This window comes from Triticum urartu, chromosome 4A, assembly GCF_056163025.1.
Source record: "Triticum urartu cultivar PI428250 chromosome 4A, HENAU_Tu73, whole genome shotgun sequence".
NCBI lineage: Eukaryota > Viridiplantae > Streptophyta > Magnoliopsida > Poales > Poaceae > Triticum > Triticum urartu.
Window position 1 is genome coordinate 113,145,593 of NC_141876.1, and position 18,980 is coordinate 113,164,572.

Here is an 18,980-nt window from a genome sequence, read left to right on the forward strand (position 1 = left end):
GCCCACGAGGGTGGAGGGCGCGCCCAGGGGGGTGGGCGCGCCCCCTACCTTGTGGCCTCCTCGAAGCTTCCCTTACGTGCACTTCAAGTCTTCTAGGCTTCTTTCCTTTCAAAAATGAGTTCCGTGAAGTTTCAGGTCAATTGGACTCCGTTTGATTTTCCTTTTCTTTGAAACCCTAAAACAAGGTAAAAACAGAAACTGGCACTGAGCTCTGGGTTAATAGGTTAGTCCCAAAAATCATATAAATGCATATAAAACATCCAAGGTTGATAATATAATAGCATGGAACAATCAAAAATTATAGATACGTTGGAGATGTATCATCACCTACTACGGTTATGATCCGGCAACCCCGGAGTGACAACAACCGGGGCCACTCCTGGTGATGACTGTAGTTTGAGGAGTTCATGTATTCACTATGTGTTAATGCTTTGTTTCGGTTCTCTATTAAAAGGAGGGCTTAATATCCCTTAGTTTCCAATATGGACCCCGCTGCCACGGGACGGTAGGACAAAAGATGTCATGCAAGTTCTTTTAATAAAGCACATATGATTATTTACGGAATACATGCCTACATTATATCGATGAACTGGAGCTAGTGTCGTATCGCCCTAGGTTATAACTGTCTCATGATGAATATCATCCAACAAGTCACTGATCAAATGCCTACGAATTTATCCTTATTGATCTTGTTGTGTTACTATTGCTATCATCACTCTTACACTTGCTACAAATTACTGCTATCACTGTTACTGTTACCGTTGCTACTATCACTACCATCAACACTATCAAACTACTTTGCTACTGATCATATTGCTGCAGATAATTAATCTCCAGGTGTGGTTGAATTGACAACTCAGCTGCTAATACCTTCAAATATTCTTTGGCTCCCCTTGTGTCGAATCTATAAATTTGGGTTGAATACTCTATCCTCGAAAACTGTTGCGATCCCCTATACTTGTGGGTTATCAGTTACCAGCGCAGGGCTTCACCTAAGCACTACGACGATATGACCAAGGTGTTAAACTGTGGAGGGGGGCACCGCACATGGCTAAGAGATTGTCTGTTGTCCTTTGGGGTGCCCTCTGGCCACGTATATAAAGGAGGGGGGAGAGAGGCCGGCGGCCAGGAGGGGCGCGCCATGGGGAGAGTCCTGCTTGGACTCCTAGTACAAGTAGGATTCTCCCTCCCCCTTTTCCTTTCTTCCACCGGAGGGAATAGGAAGGAGAGGGAGAGGGAAAGGGAGGGGGGCGCCGCCCCCTCCTCCTTGTCCTATTCGGACTACCAAGGAGGGGGGCGCGACCACCTCCTGTGGGCTTCACTCTCTCTCCCTTAGGCCCATGTTGGCCCAACACTTCACCGGCGGGGGGGGGGGGGGGGGGGGGGGGTTCTGGTAACCCCTCGGTACTCCGGAAAAATACCCGAATCACTCGGAACCATTCTGATATCCGAATATAACCTTACAATATATGAATATTTACCTCGCGACCATTTCGAGACTCCTCGTCATGTCCGGGATCTTATCCGGGACTCCGAACAAACTTCGGTCATCAAATCACATAACTCATCATACAAATCATCATCGAACGTTAAGCATGCGGACCCTACGGGTTCGAGAACTATGTAGACATGACCGAGACACGTCTCCGTTCAATAACAAACAGCGGAACCTGGATGCTCATATTGGCTCCTACATATTCTACGAAGATCTTTATCGGTCAAACTGCATGACAACATACATCATTCCCTTTGTCATTGGTATGTTACTTGCCTGAGATTTGATCGTCGGTATCCTCATACCTAGTTCAATCTCGTTACTGGCAAGTCTCTTTACTCATCCCGTAATGCATCATCCCATAACTAACTCATTAGTCACACTGCTTGCAAGGCTTATAGTGATGTGCATTACCGAGAGGGCCTAGAGATACCTCTCCGATACACGGAGTGACAAATCCTAATCTTGATCTATGCCAACTCAACAAACACCTTCGGAGACACCTGTAGAGCATCTTTATAATCACCCAATTACGTTGTAACGTTTGATAGCACACAAAGTGTTCCTTCGGTATTCGGGAGTTGCAGAATCTCATAGTCAGAGGAATATGTATAAGTCATGAAGAAAGCAATAGCAATAAAACTAAATGATCATTATGCTAAGCTAATGGATGGGCCTTGTCCATCACATCATTATGTGATCCCGTTCATCAAATGACAAAAAATGTCTATGGTTAGGAAACTTAGCCATCTTTGATTAACGAGCTAGTCAAGTAGAGGCATACTAGGGACACTTTTTTTGTCTATGTATTCACACATGTACGAAGTTTCCGGTTAATACAATTCTAGCATGAATAATAAACATTTATCATGATATAATGAAATATAAATAACAACTTTATTATTGCCTCTAGGGCATATTTCTTTCACTTAATACACTAGATGCATGCTGTATAGCGGTCGATGTATGGAGTAATAATAGTAGATGCAGGCAGGAATCTTGGACGTGATGCATATATAATAATCATTGCCTGGATATCGTCATGATTATTTGAAGTTCTATCAATTGCCCAATAGTAATTTGTTTACCCACCGTTTGCCATTTTTCTCGAGAGAAGCCACTAGTGAAACCTATGTCCCCCGGGTCTCTTCTTTATTATATTTGCCTTTGCGATCTATTTTCCTTTGCTTTTATTTTCAGATCTATTAAACCAAAAATACAAAACCTTGCTGCACTTTATTTTATTTGGCGTTCGATCTATCAATTTATTACAACTCCCTCATGTCCCTTTGCCAATTTCTGGCGCCGTTACCCGAAAGAGATTGACAACCCCTTTAACACGTTGGGTTGCAAGTATTTGTTATATGTGTGCAGGTGCTTTTTGCATGGTGTTGCTCGGTTCTCCTATTGGTTCCATAACCTTGGTCTCATCACTGAGGGAAATACCCATCGTTGTTGTGCTGCATCGTCCCTTCCTCTTTGGGGAAATACCGTCGTAGTTCTAGCAGACATTACAGGGTTCCATAACTCCCGACACAAAGCATTCTTGGTGGCACTGGCTCCAAGTATGGTTGTATCAATATTGATGATCAATAAGATTGTCACAACTTACTTCAGCTAATCCCCCTTGCAGCAGAGGCCAATCTTGGTACTTCCGGCATAAAAAACAGTATATATGAAAACAATACACACCTTTTCTCTCATAGATTTTAGAGGTTATGTTGTGGAAAACTTATCATCCTAGCTGAGCAACACCAAGCTTCATCATCGGCCAATATTGATACCTTGCCCCACTTTATAATACGACTTGTCCTATACTAAGTGTGATTCTTTGAATAGCTAAACCAAATAGAAAATTATCTCCAGTCTTGTAGCTTCAAGCCTCCTTCAACAACTTTTTATGTTTGAGATCTTCTGGCTAAACCATCACTTTTGGGACTAGAACATGTTTACGCTTGGTAACACATTAGCCTCTTCGCCATTTGTCCTTAATCACCAAATACTCACGAAAGGGGACGCTAATGCACTTTCAATCTCCCATTTTTGATGATTGGCGATAACATGATTAAAACTTCAGTTGAGTAAGTTACATGTGCCTTGCATGTGAGAGTAAGTACGACCGAATATCGATATACCATGTTATAATATGCAAACATATAAATTTGGAGCCACATATGGTTGAATTGTAAGATGTAGGTTTAAGTCTCAATGCTTATACCATTAAAAATCAAGTTACGGCTACTGAATATTCGATGATTGTGTGATATATACTACACATTACACAAAACACGTGCGAAATATATAAGAATAGCTCAATGCTCCATTTACAAAGAACTGGACTTTAGTAAGATGATGCCAAATCTTCGAGCCCCCAAAACACATAAAGTAAAATATACATGTAAATTCTTTTGTATAATCTTTTTGAAGAACTTGTTTTTGTGCACTTTGTGCAATGTAAATGTTAAAATAAAAACGACTAGCAATTCTCTTAATATAAAAAGGTTGGAGAATTAAAGTACAGGGAATCTAGAACAAAGGAGAAGGGTGTTTGTTTTGAGTTTTGTGCATATTATGATTGTGTCTAAGCTCAAGTATAGAATCTTCTGGATGGTACACGTGGCAAGATCTGGTGTAGTGAGGAGCAAGTCAAATTTGTCACCTCTCAACCATTGGATATTGGCTTCATTCAACAACAAATATTGAAGGTTTTTTCGGACACTATATAGTGGTATAGAAGAGTTTTCTAAATATACATGTCATCTTTAATACGATAAGAGTGAATGATTGTTTGATCGTGCAGAAGAAATATGTAGGATTCTTTCCGATGAGGTTAGAGTCAATGAAAAATCTCTATGAACCTTAGAAAAATAAATCAGAAGAAAAAAAATTCTATGATTTGCAATCTATATGGATCAAACAACTCATGTAAGAAAGAAAAATACCATGAATCTGAAATCCTAAGGAAAAACTCATACGTTTTAAAGAGGTTCTTGTGACACCCCCTAAACCCATATAAAGATTTATGTTTAACTTTGCGTCGTAGAGTTGTATTGTGATATTAACGTGAGTCACCAATTGTGGTCGTGCATGATGCATGTATGATTAGTGCAAGATTATAAACGGGGGCGTCACAGTCCTGAAAAGGTCATAAAATAGTGTCTGGATAAAATCCCATGAGCTGTTTGATCATGCATTTTTTGACTCACACGTCTTAAAAAATCTGTGAACTAAAGAGGACATGACCATGAGTGATTACAGAATACAACCGCGGCCGAGCGGATCCACTTTTTGTTCCTCTTCCAAGGCGAAGAGGATACGATCGAGTCCCTGTCATCTTCAGTTGGACATGCCCGTGGATTCCTCTCCCGTCTGCCTACAGTGTTGGCGACGGTGGGTGGGGGATCCCGGTGCTCAGTGTTCGACCGATCGGTAGTCTAGGGCTAGCTAGTTTGTTCTGGATGGTGGCGACTGGATGACGGAAGCGCCGCCGTGGAGAATAAGGTGTCCCTCACCCCGAGCCCATCTCAAGGCTTCTTCTTCGGGATGCTGTGCGGAGTGTATGGAAATCGTCTTGTACATGAGTTTGCTGTCAGCTACTGCTTCATGTGGCAAGCGATGGTTTCTTCCTAGTGGTTGTTGTTTTGGCATTGGGTTGAAGAATGCAGGTAGACAGAGTCGCCGGTCTTCGCCGACCAGAGACAATGGGATTGGAGGCCGTGGAACATGTTGTTGAACCTCGGCCGACGTGGCACCGTGATATGTGCTTTGTCATCCACAATGACGCTTTCTTTGACTCACAAAGCATTGATGCGATGTTGCTTCAATGGTTTTTTGGAGCGTGGTATCCATCTCCCCCTGTCATGATGATGTCAACGATGTGGCTGGTGGATGATGGACGAGGAGAGTTAGCAATCGACTCCCCCAAAGGCCTACTTTTAAATTTCTTTTATGTGGGATGTATTTTGCTTATGTGTTAAGATAATTGTCCTCTTTGAGAAATTCACTTTGGCACATGGGAGCATATGCTCCTGCCATTAAAAAATATATTTCAAAATGTCAAAAAATTCCAAACACAAATTTCACGCGTACATCTCAACATTGTATTACGCACGCCAAGTTTCATGAAAAACTGACATTTTATACGCCTTGCGTAAGAAAGACAAAATAATGTCTCATGAAGCCTTTTTAACACTATATTTTGTCTTTTTTTACATATGACATAAAAGTTATCGGTTTTCCGCAAAACGAGTTTCTATGCACGTAGGATATCGAAATGTAGTCGGAAATCATTTTGTCAGAATCTTGTGACATTTCAAAATATGTTTAAAACATATTTTAAAAATCAGGAGCACTCCAATGTGCCAACAGAACTGGCCCCTAGTTAGAGTGCTAGGACTGACCCCTAATTTTTGCACATTGGAATGCTAGGAGTGCTAGGAGCACTCCAATATTTTAGAACTGGCCCCTAGTTAGAGTGCTAGGAGCACTCCAATGTGTCAAAACGTCTTCCTCCAACGAATTTTGTGTCATTTTCTTGCTAGGAGATGCATTCTAAAATATGTGAGGACTGGATAGATGTAACACATGCTTTTCTTTTACCTCTTGGTACTCCATGATGTTACTTTTTCCCAAATTAAATAAATTGCCATGATGTTTTTCCCATAAAAAGAACTCATGAAAATTATATGCAACTGATGTATGGGAACGAAGCAAACATTATTCTTTTTTCTGAAAACGGATTATACGTGTCATGTTTTGTGTCAACCGAGAATAAAAAATACGACCAGTCAAATATGCTGGAAAAAGTCTATGAAACCAACGATCACTCGATTAGATAATGCTGGATAGATGTAACACATGCTTTTCTTTTACCTCTTGATACTCCATGATGTTACTTTATCCCAAATTAAATAAATTGCCATGATGTTTTTCCTATAAAAAGAATTCATGAAAATTATATGCAACTGATGTATGGGAACGAAGCAAACATCATTCTTTTTTCTGAAAACGGATTATACATGTCATGTCTCGTGTCAACCAAGAATAAGAAATACGACCAGTCAAATATGCTAGGAAAAGTCTATGAATCCTGTTTGGTAAATACTTGGACATGAGAATGCAAGTTTGCATCAGGATGTTTATGGAGGGATTAGTCATGGAAAGTTGATTTTTACTTCCATTCCCTTGATTGGTATATGGTGGGAATTAGCACGGGATAAAACTCTGCTCACGAATTAACAGGATACCCCTGTGAAGAAATAGGTGGGAATTGGTTTCCTCAACTCCCATTCCCCTTCCCACTTAAATTCCCATTCCCTCTAATCAAACAGTGGACTTTTAATCTCCTCACCCCTCAACTCTCATTCCCCATCTCTAATTTCCCCGAACCAAACGCACTGTGAGAACACTTGCACAAAACAAAGGAAAAAAATACAGTTTTTACGGGCAGCAAAAGAAAGAAAGACAATAATAAAGTAACAAAGCGAGGAGAAAAAGTCGTTTAGAGAAAGGAAAGGAGAAATAAGATAAAATTGTTCCATGGAGCCAACGGCTTCCGGAGATCTCTTTTTTATCCCCTCCCCCTCCATGGAGTCATGAGTCCACCTCCAGTTCCGCCGCGACTCATCGTGGTCGGCAACCACTACTAGGCCCCGGCCGCCCCGATCCTCCACGAGACAGCAGGTGCTCGCTTCCAATGCGGCTCCCCTTCCAGTTTCTTGGGCTCGAATCGGGATTCCACGAGCGCGCTCGCTTAGCTTTCTAGGGATTTTGCTAGGGTTCTTCCGTTCAACTCGAAACTTTTTTTTTTCTTGCGCGATTCTTAGTTTCGTTGCGTTGCTCCCCACGGAATTGGTGTTTTTCTCTGCTTGTTGCGTGGGGGAATCGGGGTGAAAAGCTGCGTTTTTTGTGCAGTTTCAAGGCGCGGCGACTTTTTGTTCTTCTTCTTCTTCTTCAGTTCTTGATGGGTTTAGTTTAGGGTTCTTGCTCTGTCTGCGAGCCTTCCGATTTCATCGGATTTGATCTGGTAGCTTCGCTCTCTTGCTCCAAGGAATCAAACTCGTAGATCAAATCGCAGTTCTAGACCACCTAGAATTTGTGAATTTTGTTTGCCATCTAGCTGCCGGAGAGGCTCCAGAATCACAAAATTCTCAGTTTTTGGCACTTTCCACCGGCTTCTTGGCCTCCAGTAGCTCCAAATTTGACCAACTTCTTGCTTTTGGCATCATCCCCAACCACATAACTATGGCCACCACTGCCTCAGAGCCGCCCATGGTGGAGCAAGTGATCACCGAGTTCTTTGCCAAGAGCCTCCACATCATCCTGGAGTCCCGCTCGCCCTACGAATCATCACGCAGCTTCACGCGGCCTTCACCGCCATCTTCGCCGCTCTCTGGCAGCCAGCCACGGGACAGGTGGTTCAACCTTGCCCTCCGGGACTGCCCAGCTGCACTTGAGAACTTTGACCTGTGGAGACAGAGCAATCTTGAGCCATTGGTTATTGATATTGTGATGCTCCGGCGTGACAATCCCAACACTACCTGTGCTGAGGGTGGCAAGATCATAGAGAGGTGGGTGATACAGTATGAAACCAGCAAGCCTGGCAGTGGCAATGGTAATGGCAGCAAGAACCATAGCAGGAAGTCTAGGAACAGCCCGGCTGAGGATCATAGCTTGTACAGGAGTACATACAAGGGCTCAACAGTGTTACTTCGGTCATTGCATCTGGTTGTCAGGCTCTTGCCAGCCTACAATCTCTTCAGGGAGTTGAATTCATCTGGGAGAATCCGTCCACTTAACCTGTCACACAAGATATCATCATTCGTCGAGCCGTTTACTAGGGCAGAGGATGCAGAGATGAAGCACTATGCATTTGCTCCAATTGAAACTCTGTTTGGCCGCCTGAGCTTGTCAGTTTCTTATGTGCCAGTGCTGGAGGTGGTGGCAGCACCAGAGCCAACCACACACATGTCAACAGAGCTTATAATGGATTATGTCGGGAGCCCCACAACAGACTTCCTCAGGACGTTCAATTCCCTGCCTTCAGATGGCATTGCACCTGATTGTGCTGCAATGACTAGGCGTCACAGTTGGAGTATTGACCCTGGAGCTAGACCATCGGTATCACCATCTCCTCTTTTGCATGATAGTCCTCTAACACGTTTGCATCCACATAGCACAATATCCTCTGGGAAGAAAAAAAGTACAGGATTTGAAGACTGCTATCAGTCACCACTGTTGTCACCATCGCCATCCCGTTCCCCTTCTGCTAGCTACCCAAAAAATTCTTTGTTCCGATATGAGAGTGCTCCTGTGGTCATTCCCACTGGGAGGGATGGTGGAGGTAGTGGACTGCCTCCTTCTCCATCTTTCAAGGGTAAACACCAGCTCCCATCTCAAAACTACAACCTAACCCCATCGCCTGATGGAGATTCAAATGTAAGGAAGGATTTGGTCAGGTTTGGTGAATTTGAGAATAATACGGCCATGCAAAAGGTAATCACATAGTTTATTTTATTATCTTCTCAAGCAATGTGTGTAGCTTGCTGTAGCAACAGTAGTTTTATTACGAGGTTCTGCTTTTGGATCCACCTCACATTTTTACTGTTGAATTTTCTGGTTTTGTCTTTGATCAGGTGCTATCTTTTGATAAATATGATTTGGGATATTTTCATGGACTGAAGTTGACTCGGACTGCGAGCAAACTTTTTATCACGGATGAACTGGATGAGCGGGAGTTGGCATTTGCATGGGAAGATAGAGATATCATTATTGATCAACTTAACAGGTAGTTTTCGTCTCCTCCTTTCAGAATATGATTATGACATTGTGCCATAGGACCCAAGTGTTAAAGCTGTTCCTTGTTGTTTGTGTCTGATTCCCTTTGCATGCACATGCTCATGAAAACTTGTATGGTTCTCCTTGCATATAGATTTTGGTATCACATAGTGGCTCAAGTGCAATAGCATATATCTTTATCCTAAATCTGGCAATTACAGGGCTGTCCTTTATTTTAGTTTAGTTAAGACAATTCTGTAGTTGTGGAATCTCACTAAGACGGCTATGTCAGTCAGATGCCCAGTGATCTGAAAACTAAGTTAATCCCATATTCTGCTGTGGACCATCTTATATTTCAGGTGGCCCTTGAAGCAGCAACTCTAGGATAAATGCACAGTTATTCATTTTCAAACTGCATGGTGTAATGTTTCATGCTTCTGACATCATGTACACAAATTGTACTGTTGTATCTTACGGATGTTAAATCTCTAGTAAATATGGACCGATGGCAGCTAACCACTACCATGTGTTAGCTTCATGAAGGATAATGGATGTTTAAGACACAAACATATTCAGAGGCAAAATAATAATAATCAGAAATCAAGATACTATAGTTAGTTCAGGTTACCGGATGCTTTTGTTATTTGTTCCACAATAAGAGGGCAATAATATACTTCTCCAATGCTCATTTAGGTCTATCAACTTGTTTGTTGCACTCACTATATTCAACTGAAGTTGCAAATTATCCAGTTATTGTATTAGTATTTTCTAAATGAGAAGGCATCATGTTTGCTTAGAAGTGCCAGTATAGATGTTCAGTGTCTACATATAATATGCTTGTATTTCTGTTATAGAAGTCAGAACTCAGGGCAGCTTTTTTCCTTACACTAATTGCAATATATCAGCGGATAACTCATTTTTCATGGTTCTTTCGATGGTTTGAACACATTTTGTTCTTTCTATTATCGAGATAAGCTAGCTGATCACTTGCAATGTTTGTAGTTCAGAAATGTCTGCATTTTAATTATCTGGGCTGTCCGTTGTTCAAATGAAACCATCCTCGGTCTTCCACCTAGAGGATAAATATAAAGTACAGTCTTGTGCGTGAGGATGAATATACACCTGCTCATCTTTGTTCAGTGAAACCACTTTTGAGAGACTTAATTTTAATATTTTTCAAGTTTTCTCCTCCTACTTCTCAAGGTTCTCATTATTTCCTAAGTTCCTTATTTCCTACATTAGCTTGTTTCTGTCTCCTTGTTTCTCCGTGCTCAGTATGTAGTATGTACTGTGCCACACACAACTTTTCGGCCTGGCTTCTACTTTTTTCTAGGCGTAGTACGTGTATAAGTGTGTTGCATTCACAGAAACATAAAGATTGTCATACGGGGTAGCTTCCAGTGTACATGAAAAGCTCTGGACCAGTATCAAAGGTAACCTATATCTTTAGTAGGAGATTTTTTTGGCTAACAGTCAGATGTGGGTTAGGCTGTGTGGGGGGTAGACTTGCATCAGTTAACCTGAGAAGGCAATATGGAAGGTGCTAGACACTGTAAGCAATTGTTACTAATTCGGTATTATTGCAAACAAGCTCTGATACCTCATCTTGTTCTTAGCTTGGAGCTAAACATTGAAAGGCTGGGTACTTAGCTTATCCCCTACCCTTGGACCAATATGGGCCACCCCCCGGTTTGAGTCGAGTCTGGCTTGATTTTGATAAAGTCTCGTGTGGTGTATATAGGAGTGGGCAGTGTGGAATGAGGATATATGCTTTTTTTGGAGTAAAAAATGGTTGCATTCTGACTCTTCAAGGATTTCACAATCAAGTAGGTAGACATTCGAAGTGAAAATATCATGCATACTCTAAGTTTAACTCTATGAAAATGAAAAGTTTATTTTAGGCAATGAGCATGAGATTTTTACAACAACAGCAAGAAAGCCTTTAGTCCCAAACAAGTTGGGGTAGGCTAGAGTTGAAACCCGTAAGATCTCACAACCAACTCATGGTTCTGGCACGCAAGCTTCCACGCACCCCTGTCCATGGTTAGTTCTTTGGTGATACTTCAGATCTCTCTTTACGGACTCCTCTCATGTCAAGTTCGGTCTACCCCGACCTCTCTTGACATTATCAGCACGCTTTAGCCATCAGCTTTGCACTGGAGCTTCTGGAGGCCTGCGCTGAATATGCCCAAACCATCTCAGACGATGTTGGACAAGCTTCTCTTCAATCGGTTCTACCCCAACTTTATCTCGTATATCATCATTCCGGACCCGGTCCTTGTGTGGCCACACATCCAACTCAACATGCGCATCTCCGCCACACCTAACTGTTGAACATGTCGCCTTTTAGTCGGCCAACACTGAGCGCCATACAACATTGCGGGTCGAATCGCCATCCTATAGAACTTGCCTTTTAACTTTTGTGGCATTCTCTTGTCACAGAGAACACCAGAAGCTTGGCGCCACTTCATCCATCCTACTTTGATTCGATGGTTCACATCTTCATCGATATCCCCATCCTTCCGTAGCATTGACCCCAAATATTGAAAGGTGTCCTTCTGAGCATGAAATTATTATATGGATAAAAGTACTTGACCGTTCACTGTCCATATCCTATTTGCAGACCATTAGTTATACTCAAATCGATATAAGCATATAGCGCCAAATGTTCATATGGCACATAGGAGCTAAATGTCATTCAGTATTTTTTTAATCCCCTTGTAATTCTTGTTCTTAGGATGTGGTCATGCATGCTGGAGTGTGATTGGTAGGGTCTAGGGTGCATCCCGACGAGTTTGGTCCAGTAGTGTGGCATCTTATTGGGAACCTCGCAATGGTCGGGTGGCCTGCATCAGCTGGCCAGGTTGTCAGATGCAGGTGCATCTCCAGAGCCAGGCTAGAGCAGAAGCTCATATCCTGTCAAAAATAGAGCAGTCAGAAGCTCATATCAAGCTTCCCCCGCATGCAGGCAATTTTTTCAGTGGCTAGCACGTACTAATCTTTATCAAATGATTAGTACACAATGCGACTAATTAAGGGTAATTAATGTGTATCAAGTGGGTGCTGTGACATGTTGCTATCGAGCATATACTTTTAATAACCATGTCTTCTAGCCAATTAAGTTGGTAGTTTTATAATTAGCATGTATATTGATTATTTGTACTACTACCTCTGATCCAAAATAAGTGTCGCAGTTTTGAACTGAGGTTAAATGGATTAGGGTATATTAAAAGTTGTATAATGTAGAATAATGAACAGTGGGGTGGAGCGTAACATTTTAACGGTTTTCAAAGTGTTTCTAACCACATTATAGTTTTAAGTTGTAATCACTCATGCTGTCCTGCAACTAACCAAACAACCGCCCTTACCTACCCCATAGCCTGTCTTGCTAAACCAGCCTATCCCAGCCCCCAATGGGCCAGCCGGTGGTGATTCAGGAAGCCAATCACCCCTTGATGATTGAATATGGTTTGCCAAACAGGTTGGGGAATTACTTATCCAGCATATGAAGTTACTCTTTGCAGGATAAACCACTCTTTGTTCTTTGTTTGCTGTTATAATTAGTTATTATTTGTACCATTTGTACACCATTTTGTTAAGCAAGAAGGTTCTAGGAAGTAAAGCTTATTCCACGTTGACTGACTAAATGTTCTGTTAACTTGATAATGTTGGGTTAAGTTGATCACTATGCATTTATCCTCCTATCCAGCAATGCAGACATTAGCAGTTAACATTATGTTATTATTAGTGTAAGTTAAGAAGACACAGTGGAAGGGAGCAATGTATTTACTTGTCTTTTCATTCCTCGGATATCCACCTATCTTGATTCACGCAAGCTAAACTCGAAATTTTCCAGGGTTGGTATCTCGGATAGGGAGGGCCAAGAGACAAACCAGGACGCTGGAGGCTCGATGACAAGGACTCCAGCTGCAGGCATCGGCGCTCTTGTGCGCATGCTCAAGACGGCCCCGGGCCTCAGGGCAAGCCGCCCATCAATCGAAGCTCCTCCCCCAGTTCCTCAAGAATCTTCAGTTCAGAGGGTCATGACCGAGGAACACGGCGACATGGCATCAAGCTCTGCCTTGCTCCAATCAAAGACGGCAGCGGACGCACTGGAGGAGCTAAAGAAATACAAGGCTATCAAAGAATCGATACTGGACCGTGCGAAAGCGTTGCCCCGGGATGATGGCAAGATGGGGGAGAAACCCGCCGATGGAGATCCTTAGCAAACATACAGTATGACGACGAAAAGACTTGTGTACATATATGTATTATAAGGTAGCTGACGATTCCCACCCCCCATACCTTAGTTGCTAGTAGCTACTAGGGTGCGGCCAAAATCTATATGTATAAGTTATATGACAATACCCATCCATCCAGCTGCCCTGAGATGAAGGCCAGCTATGGGTTTTGTGTAAAGTTGAAAACCGAAATGCCTAGCTGCTTCGATCAGATTGTTTTTGGTGAATGTTTATTCTGCCCATATGGAGTTGGATGTTCCTTGCTGATGCTGGTAATCTGACCTGCTGGTCTTTAGTGCTGCACGGTAAAGGATCTGGAGTCGGATGTAGATCGAGTTTGCCTGTCAAAAGACAGGAGCTTCTTTTATCGTTTGGGTTTGGCAGTGCTAGGAATCAGAATTTGGAGTTCGGCAGCGCTCACACCGTGCATCGCTGGCCCTGGCCGGCGTTCGGCGATGAGCCCGACTGTAGCGAGTCCATGTTTACTTCACCCGGTCCCACATGGCAGATCACCCCAAGCAAAGCTGTTTTGTTAAGGAAAGGGCAGGTGTCCACGAAAGTCTGCTCCCGAGCTCATGAACAGTAAAATCCGAAAAGGTTTCGAAAATTTCTGAACTTTTTGTGTGGAAAACTTTGACAAATGGTTTGAGTGCTTGGCAAATTTAATCATGAAATGACATTGGTGGAAGTCATGGCAAAAAAAAAACCAGCAGTCCAAAATGCTTTAGAAATAGCATTTTTGGAGCATCGATTTTTTTTGTCACAACTTTCATGAATGCCATTTCATTATAATTTTTTTGTAAGCACCCAAGGAATTTGTCAAAGTTTGCTACAAAAAATCAGATTTTTTTAATTTTTTTACGATGTAGCCTTTGAGTGCGTCCTATATGCCTCTAATCCAGGAATTATGTTTGCTGAATATTTTCGTGAAATGGGCTATAATGTAGCATGTCCTGATGGGCCAAGTATTGCGTGAAATTTCAGAACGTTCGGTATGATGCTTCCTTCTCTAACCTGCAACTTTTTGCTATTGCCATTTTTGTAACCTATGTTCACTGTTGTATATACGCTTTGGTGCAGAATGAATTTCCCTTAAGCAAAAAGGAACCAAAGAGAAGAAGAAAGAAAATACAGTTTTACCCTTGAAGCAGTGGTAGAGCTACGTTGGGGCCATCCCGTGCTGTGGCCCACCCAACATTTAAAAATTTATACACAGTACATATATCCATGAGGCCTTAGAACACATGCTCACTGGTTATTTTCATCTCTTTCGCCCGCCCAGGATTGAGCTTCAAGCTCCGCCACTCCCCTGAAGGTCCTGCAAACAACAACACTATGAAACCGCCACTACGGAGGGAGGAATCCTCCGCACCTAAGGCCGAGGAAGCATTGTCACACCAAGTGTTTTGTGAGTCTGTAGGGCATGCATAATGATTAAAAAGACAGTCTTATCTTAAGCATGTTACTTGATCTATTATACACCTTTAGCATCTATCGTATGTGACAATCCTAAAATAGCATCATTATACACGCTGCAAACGGTGAGATTGAGAACACCATGGCTCATCTCTTGAGAGCAAACTTCATGCCCCCCGGACCTCATGACAATGTTATGTGCATTAATCAATTTCAAAGTACCATTTTTAGTCACAGATAGTCGTAAAACTTTGTGTTATGGCCATGTGTCCCCCCCCCCCTCCTCTAATCCAGGAATTATGTTTGCTGAATATTTTCATGAAATGGGCTATAATGTTACCATCTCTCGATGGGCTAAAGAATTGCATGAAATTTCAAAAAGTTTATCATGATACATCCTTTTCTGGCTTGCAATTTTTGCTATTGCCATTTTTGTAAGTTATGCTCACCACTGTATATATGCTTTGGTGCAAAACGAATTTTCCTAAATGATTTTAAAGTTCCTAACTTTCTCCTTTGTCTTTGTCGAAGATTATGATTAGTACTTCTTATTCTTTCCCTTCACTAGCTGGCATTTTTTTGTTGGTTTCAAGAATACCATTGAAGATGGTAGAACAAATTTGTTATTACTCATTAACAATAAGGTTGATATGTTCTATTTTTTTGCAATTGTACAGTTATATTCGAGGCTTGAAGTATTGGAGGCGGTCGGCCAGTTGGCAAGGATGCTTTGTTTTGTCCAAGTATTGGAGGTTTTGTATGCTAAACCGCCTGAGACGTGTGCTCTAAACCCTTCTGATAATAATTTTGGATGCAGCCATGTATTGCAAACCACCCGAGCTATGTGAGTATTGCATGTGGTTTTGAAACTATCTGTCCTGCCATGAGTATTGGCGACTATAGCTTACATGTGAATTGAAAAATCATCTGAGGTCTATGTCTGATAACCGTTAGGAGTAGTGTGTGTGTGTGTGTAAAAGAAGAATGATCTTTTCTGTAGTAGTGAGGGTGACAAACCGGCATATCAATTTGGAGGCTTGTAATTTGAGAATTCAAATTTATTCATAAAGTGATGATGTGTTGAATGTCCCACAAAAGTACATCTTAATTATCCTTATTTTCCTTTGGATCCCGCTGGCATGGAAGAACTGGACAATAGATGTTGGTCAAGTTCTTAGAAACAACAATTTTCTAACCATATGCAGTCTACATGCCTACAAAAGTATGAGAACATGAGATAGAAATTATATGCTTTGTTACACGCACTATGTTATGATTGATATTATACATGTTGGGGATCGTAGCAGAAAACAATTTTTTTTCTACGTTTCACCAAGATCAATCTATGGAGTCAACTAGCAACGAGAGGAGAGTGCATCTACATACCCTTGTAGATCGCGAGCGGAAGCGTTCAAGAGAACGGGGATGATGAAGTCGTACTCGCCGTGATCCAAATCACCGATGACCAAGTGCCGAACGGACGGCACCTCCGCGTTCAACACACGTACGGAGCGGATGACGTCTCCTCCTTCTTAATCCAGCAAGGGAGAAGGAGAGGTTGATGAAGATCCAGCAGCACGACGGCGTGGTGGTGGATGCAGCAGTGAACGCAGCAGGGCTTCGCCGAGCTTCTGCGAGAGGGAGAGGTGTAGCAGGGGAGAGGGAGGCGCCAAGACTTGAGGTGCGGCTGTCCTCCCCCCTTTATATAGGCCCCCTAGGAGGGTGCGTCAGCCCTAGGAGATGGGATCTCCTAGGGGGGGCGGCGGCCAAGGGGGTGGAGTACCCCCCAAGGCAAGTGGAGGCGCCCCCTCCCCTAGGGTTCCCAACCCTAGGCGCATGGGGGGCCCAAGGGGGGGAGCGCACCAGCCCACTATGGGCTGGTTCCCCTCCCCACTTCAGCCCATGGGGCCCTCCGGGATGGGTGGCCCCACCCGGTGGACCCCCCGGGACCCATCCGGTGGTCCCGGTACAATACCGGTGACCCGAAACTTTCCCGATGGCCGAAGCTACACTTCCTATATATAATTTTTCATCTCCGGACAATTCCGGAACTCCTCGTGACGTCCAGGATCTCATCCGGGACTCCGAACAACTTTCGGATTACTGCATACTCATATCTATACAACCCTAGCGTCACCGAACCTTAAGTGTGTAGACCCTACGGGTTCGGGAGATAAGCAGACATGACCGAGACGACTATCTGGTCAATAACCAATAGAGGGATCTGGATACCCATGTTGGCTCCCACATGCTCCTCGATGATCTCATCGGATAAACCACGATGTCGAGGACCTAATCAATCCCGTACTCAATTCCCTTTGTCAATCGATACGTTACTTGCCCGAGACTCGATCGTTGGTATCCCAATACCTTGTTCAGTCTCGTTACCGGCAAGTCACTTTACTCGTACCGTAATGCATGATCCCATGATCAACCACTTGATCACATTGAGCTCATTATGATGATGCATTACCGAGTGGGCCCAGAGATACCTCTCCGTCATACGGAGTGACAAATCCCAGTCTCGATTCGTGCCAACCCAACAGACACTTTCGGAGATACCTGTAATGTACCTTTATAGTCACCCAATTACGTTGTGACGTTTGGCACACCCAAGGCACTCTTACGGTATCCGGGAGTTGCACAATCTCATGGTCTAAGGAAATGATACTTGACATCCAAAAAAGCTACATCAAACGAACTACACGATCTTTGTGCTATGCTTAGGTTTGGGTCTTGTCCATCACATCATTCTCCTAATGATGTGATCCCGTTATCAATGACATCCCCATGTCCATAGCCAGGAAACCATGACTATCTGTTGATCAACGAGCTAGTCAACTAGAGGCTCACTAGGGACACATTGTGGTCTATGTATTCACACATGTATTACGATTTCCGGATAATACAATTATAGCATGAATAATAGACAATTATCATGAATAAGGAAATATAATAATCATTTTATTATTGACTCTAGGGCATATTTCCAACAGTCTCCCACTTGCACTAGAGTCAATCATCCAGTTACATTGTGATGAATCGAACACCCATGGAATTCTGGTGTTGATCATGTTTTGCTCTAGGGAGAGGTTTAGTCAACGAATCTGCTACATTCAGGTCCGTATGTACTTTACAAATCTCTATGTCTCCATTTTGAACACTTTCACGAATGGAGTTGAAGCGACGCTTGATATGCCTGGTCTTCCTGTGAAACCTGGGCTCCTTGGCAAAGGCAATAGCTCCAGTGTTGTCACAGAAGAGAGTCATCGGGCCCGACGCATTGGGTATGACTCCTAGGTCGGTAATGAACTCCTTCACCCAAACCGCTTCGTGTGCTGCCTCCGAGGCTGCCATGTACTCCGCTTCACATGTAGATCCCACCGCAACGCTTTGCTTGCAACTGCACCAGCTTACTGCCCCACCATTCAAAATATACATGTATCCGGTTTGTGACTTAGAGTCATCCAGATCTGTGTCGAAGCTAACATCGACGTAACCCTTTACGATGAGCTCTTCGTCACCTCCATAAACGAGAAACATTTCCTTAGTCCTTTTCAGGTACTTCAGGATATTTTTGACCGCTGTCCAGTATTCCATGCCGGGATTACTTTGGTACCTTCCTACCAAACTCACGGCAAGGTTTACATCAGGTCTGGTACACAGCATAGCATACATGATAGACCCTATGACCGAGGCATAGGGGACGACACTCATCTTTTCTCTATCTTCTGCCGTGGTCGGGCATTGAGCCAAGCTCAATCTCGTACCTTGCAATACAGGCAAGAACCCCTTCTTTGACTGATCCATTTTGAACTTCTTCAAAATCTTGTCAAGGTACGTACTCTGTGAAAGACCAATGAGGCGTCTCGATCTATCTCTATAGATCTTGATGCCTAATATATAAGCAGCTTCTCCAAGGTCCTTCATTGAAAAACACTTGTTCAAATAGGCCTTTATGCTTTCCAAGAATTCTATATCATTTCCCATCAACAGTATGTCATCCACATACAATATGAGAAATGCTACAGAGCTCCCACTCACTTTCTTGT

At 42.9% G+C, this 18,980-nt stretch overlaps 1 protein-coding gene across 1 annotated transcript; it reads left to right on the top strand.

Annotated features, from left to right (window-relative positions):
- The first annotated feature begins 7,037 nt into the window (after nt 1-7,037).
- Nucleotides 7,038-13,723, top strand: LOC125550902 (autophagy-related protein 13b-like). Its single transcript, XM_048714018.2, has 3 exons — nt 7,038-8,989; nt 9,130-9,281; nt 13,128-13,723. Exons 1-3 carry the CDS (start codon nt 7,739-7,741, stop codon nt 13,495-13,497), a joined length of 1,773 nt encoding a protein of 590 aa, XP_048569975.2. The 5' UTR covers nt 7,038-7,738; the 3' UTR covers nt 13,498-13,723.
- The last annotated feature ends 5,257 nt before the right edge of the window (nt 13,724-18,980 follow it).

Bases quoted from the DNA above. Each gene is read 5' to 3' on its own strand.
- LOC125550902 (XM_048714018.2), top strand. From the start codon at position 7,739: ATGGCCACCACTGCCTCAGAGCCGCCCATGGTGGAGCAAGTGATCACC. The intron at 8,990-9,129 runs GTAATCACATAG...GTCTTTGATCAG, and splicing joins ATAATACGGCCATGCAAAAG to GTGCTATCTTTTGATAAATA. The intron at 9,282-13,127 runs GTAGTTTTCGTC...GAAATTTTCCAG, and splicing joins ATTATTGATCAACTTAACAG to GGTTGGTATCTCGGATAGGG.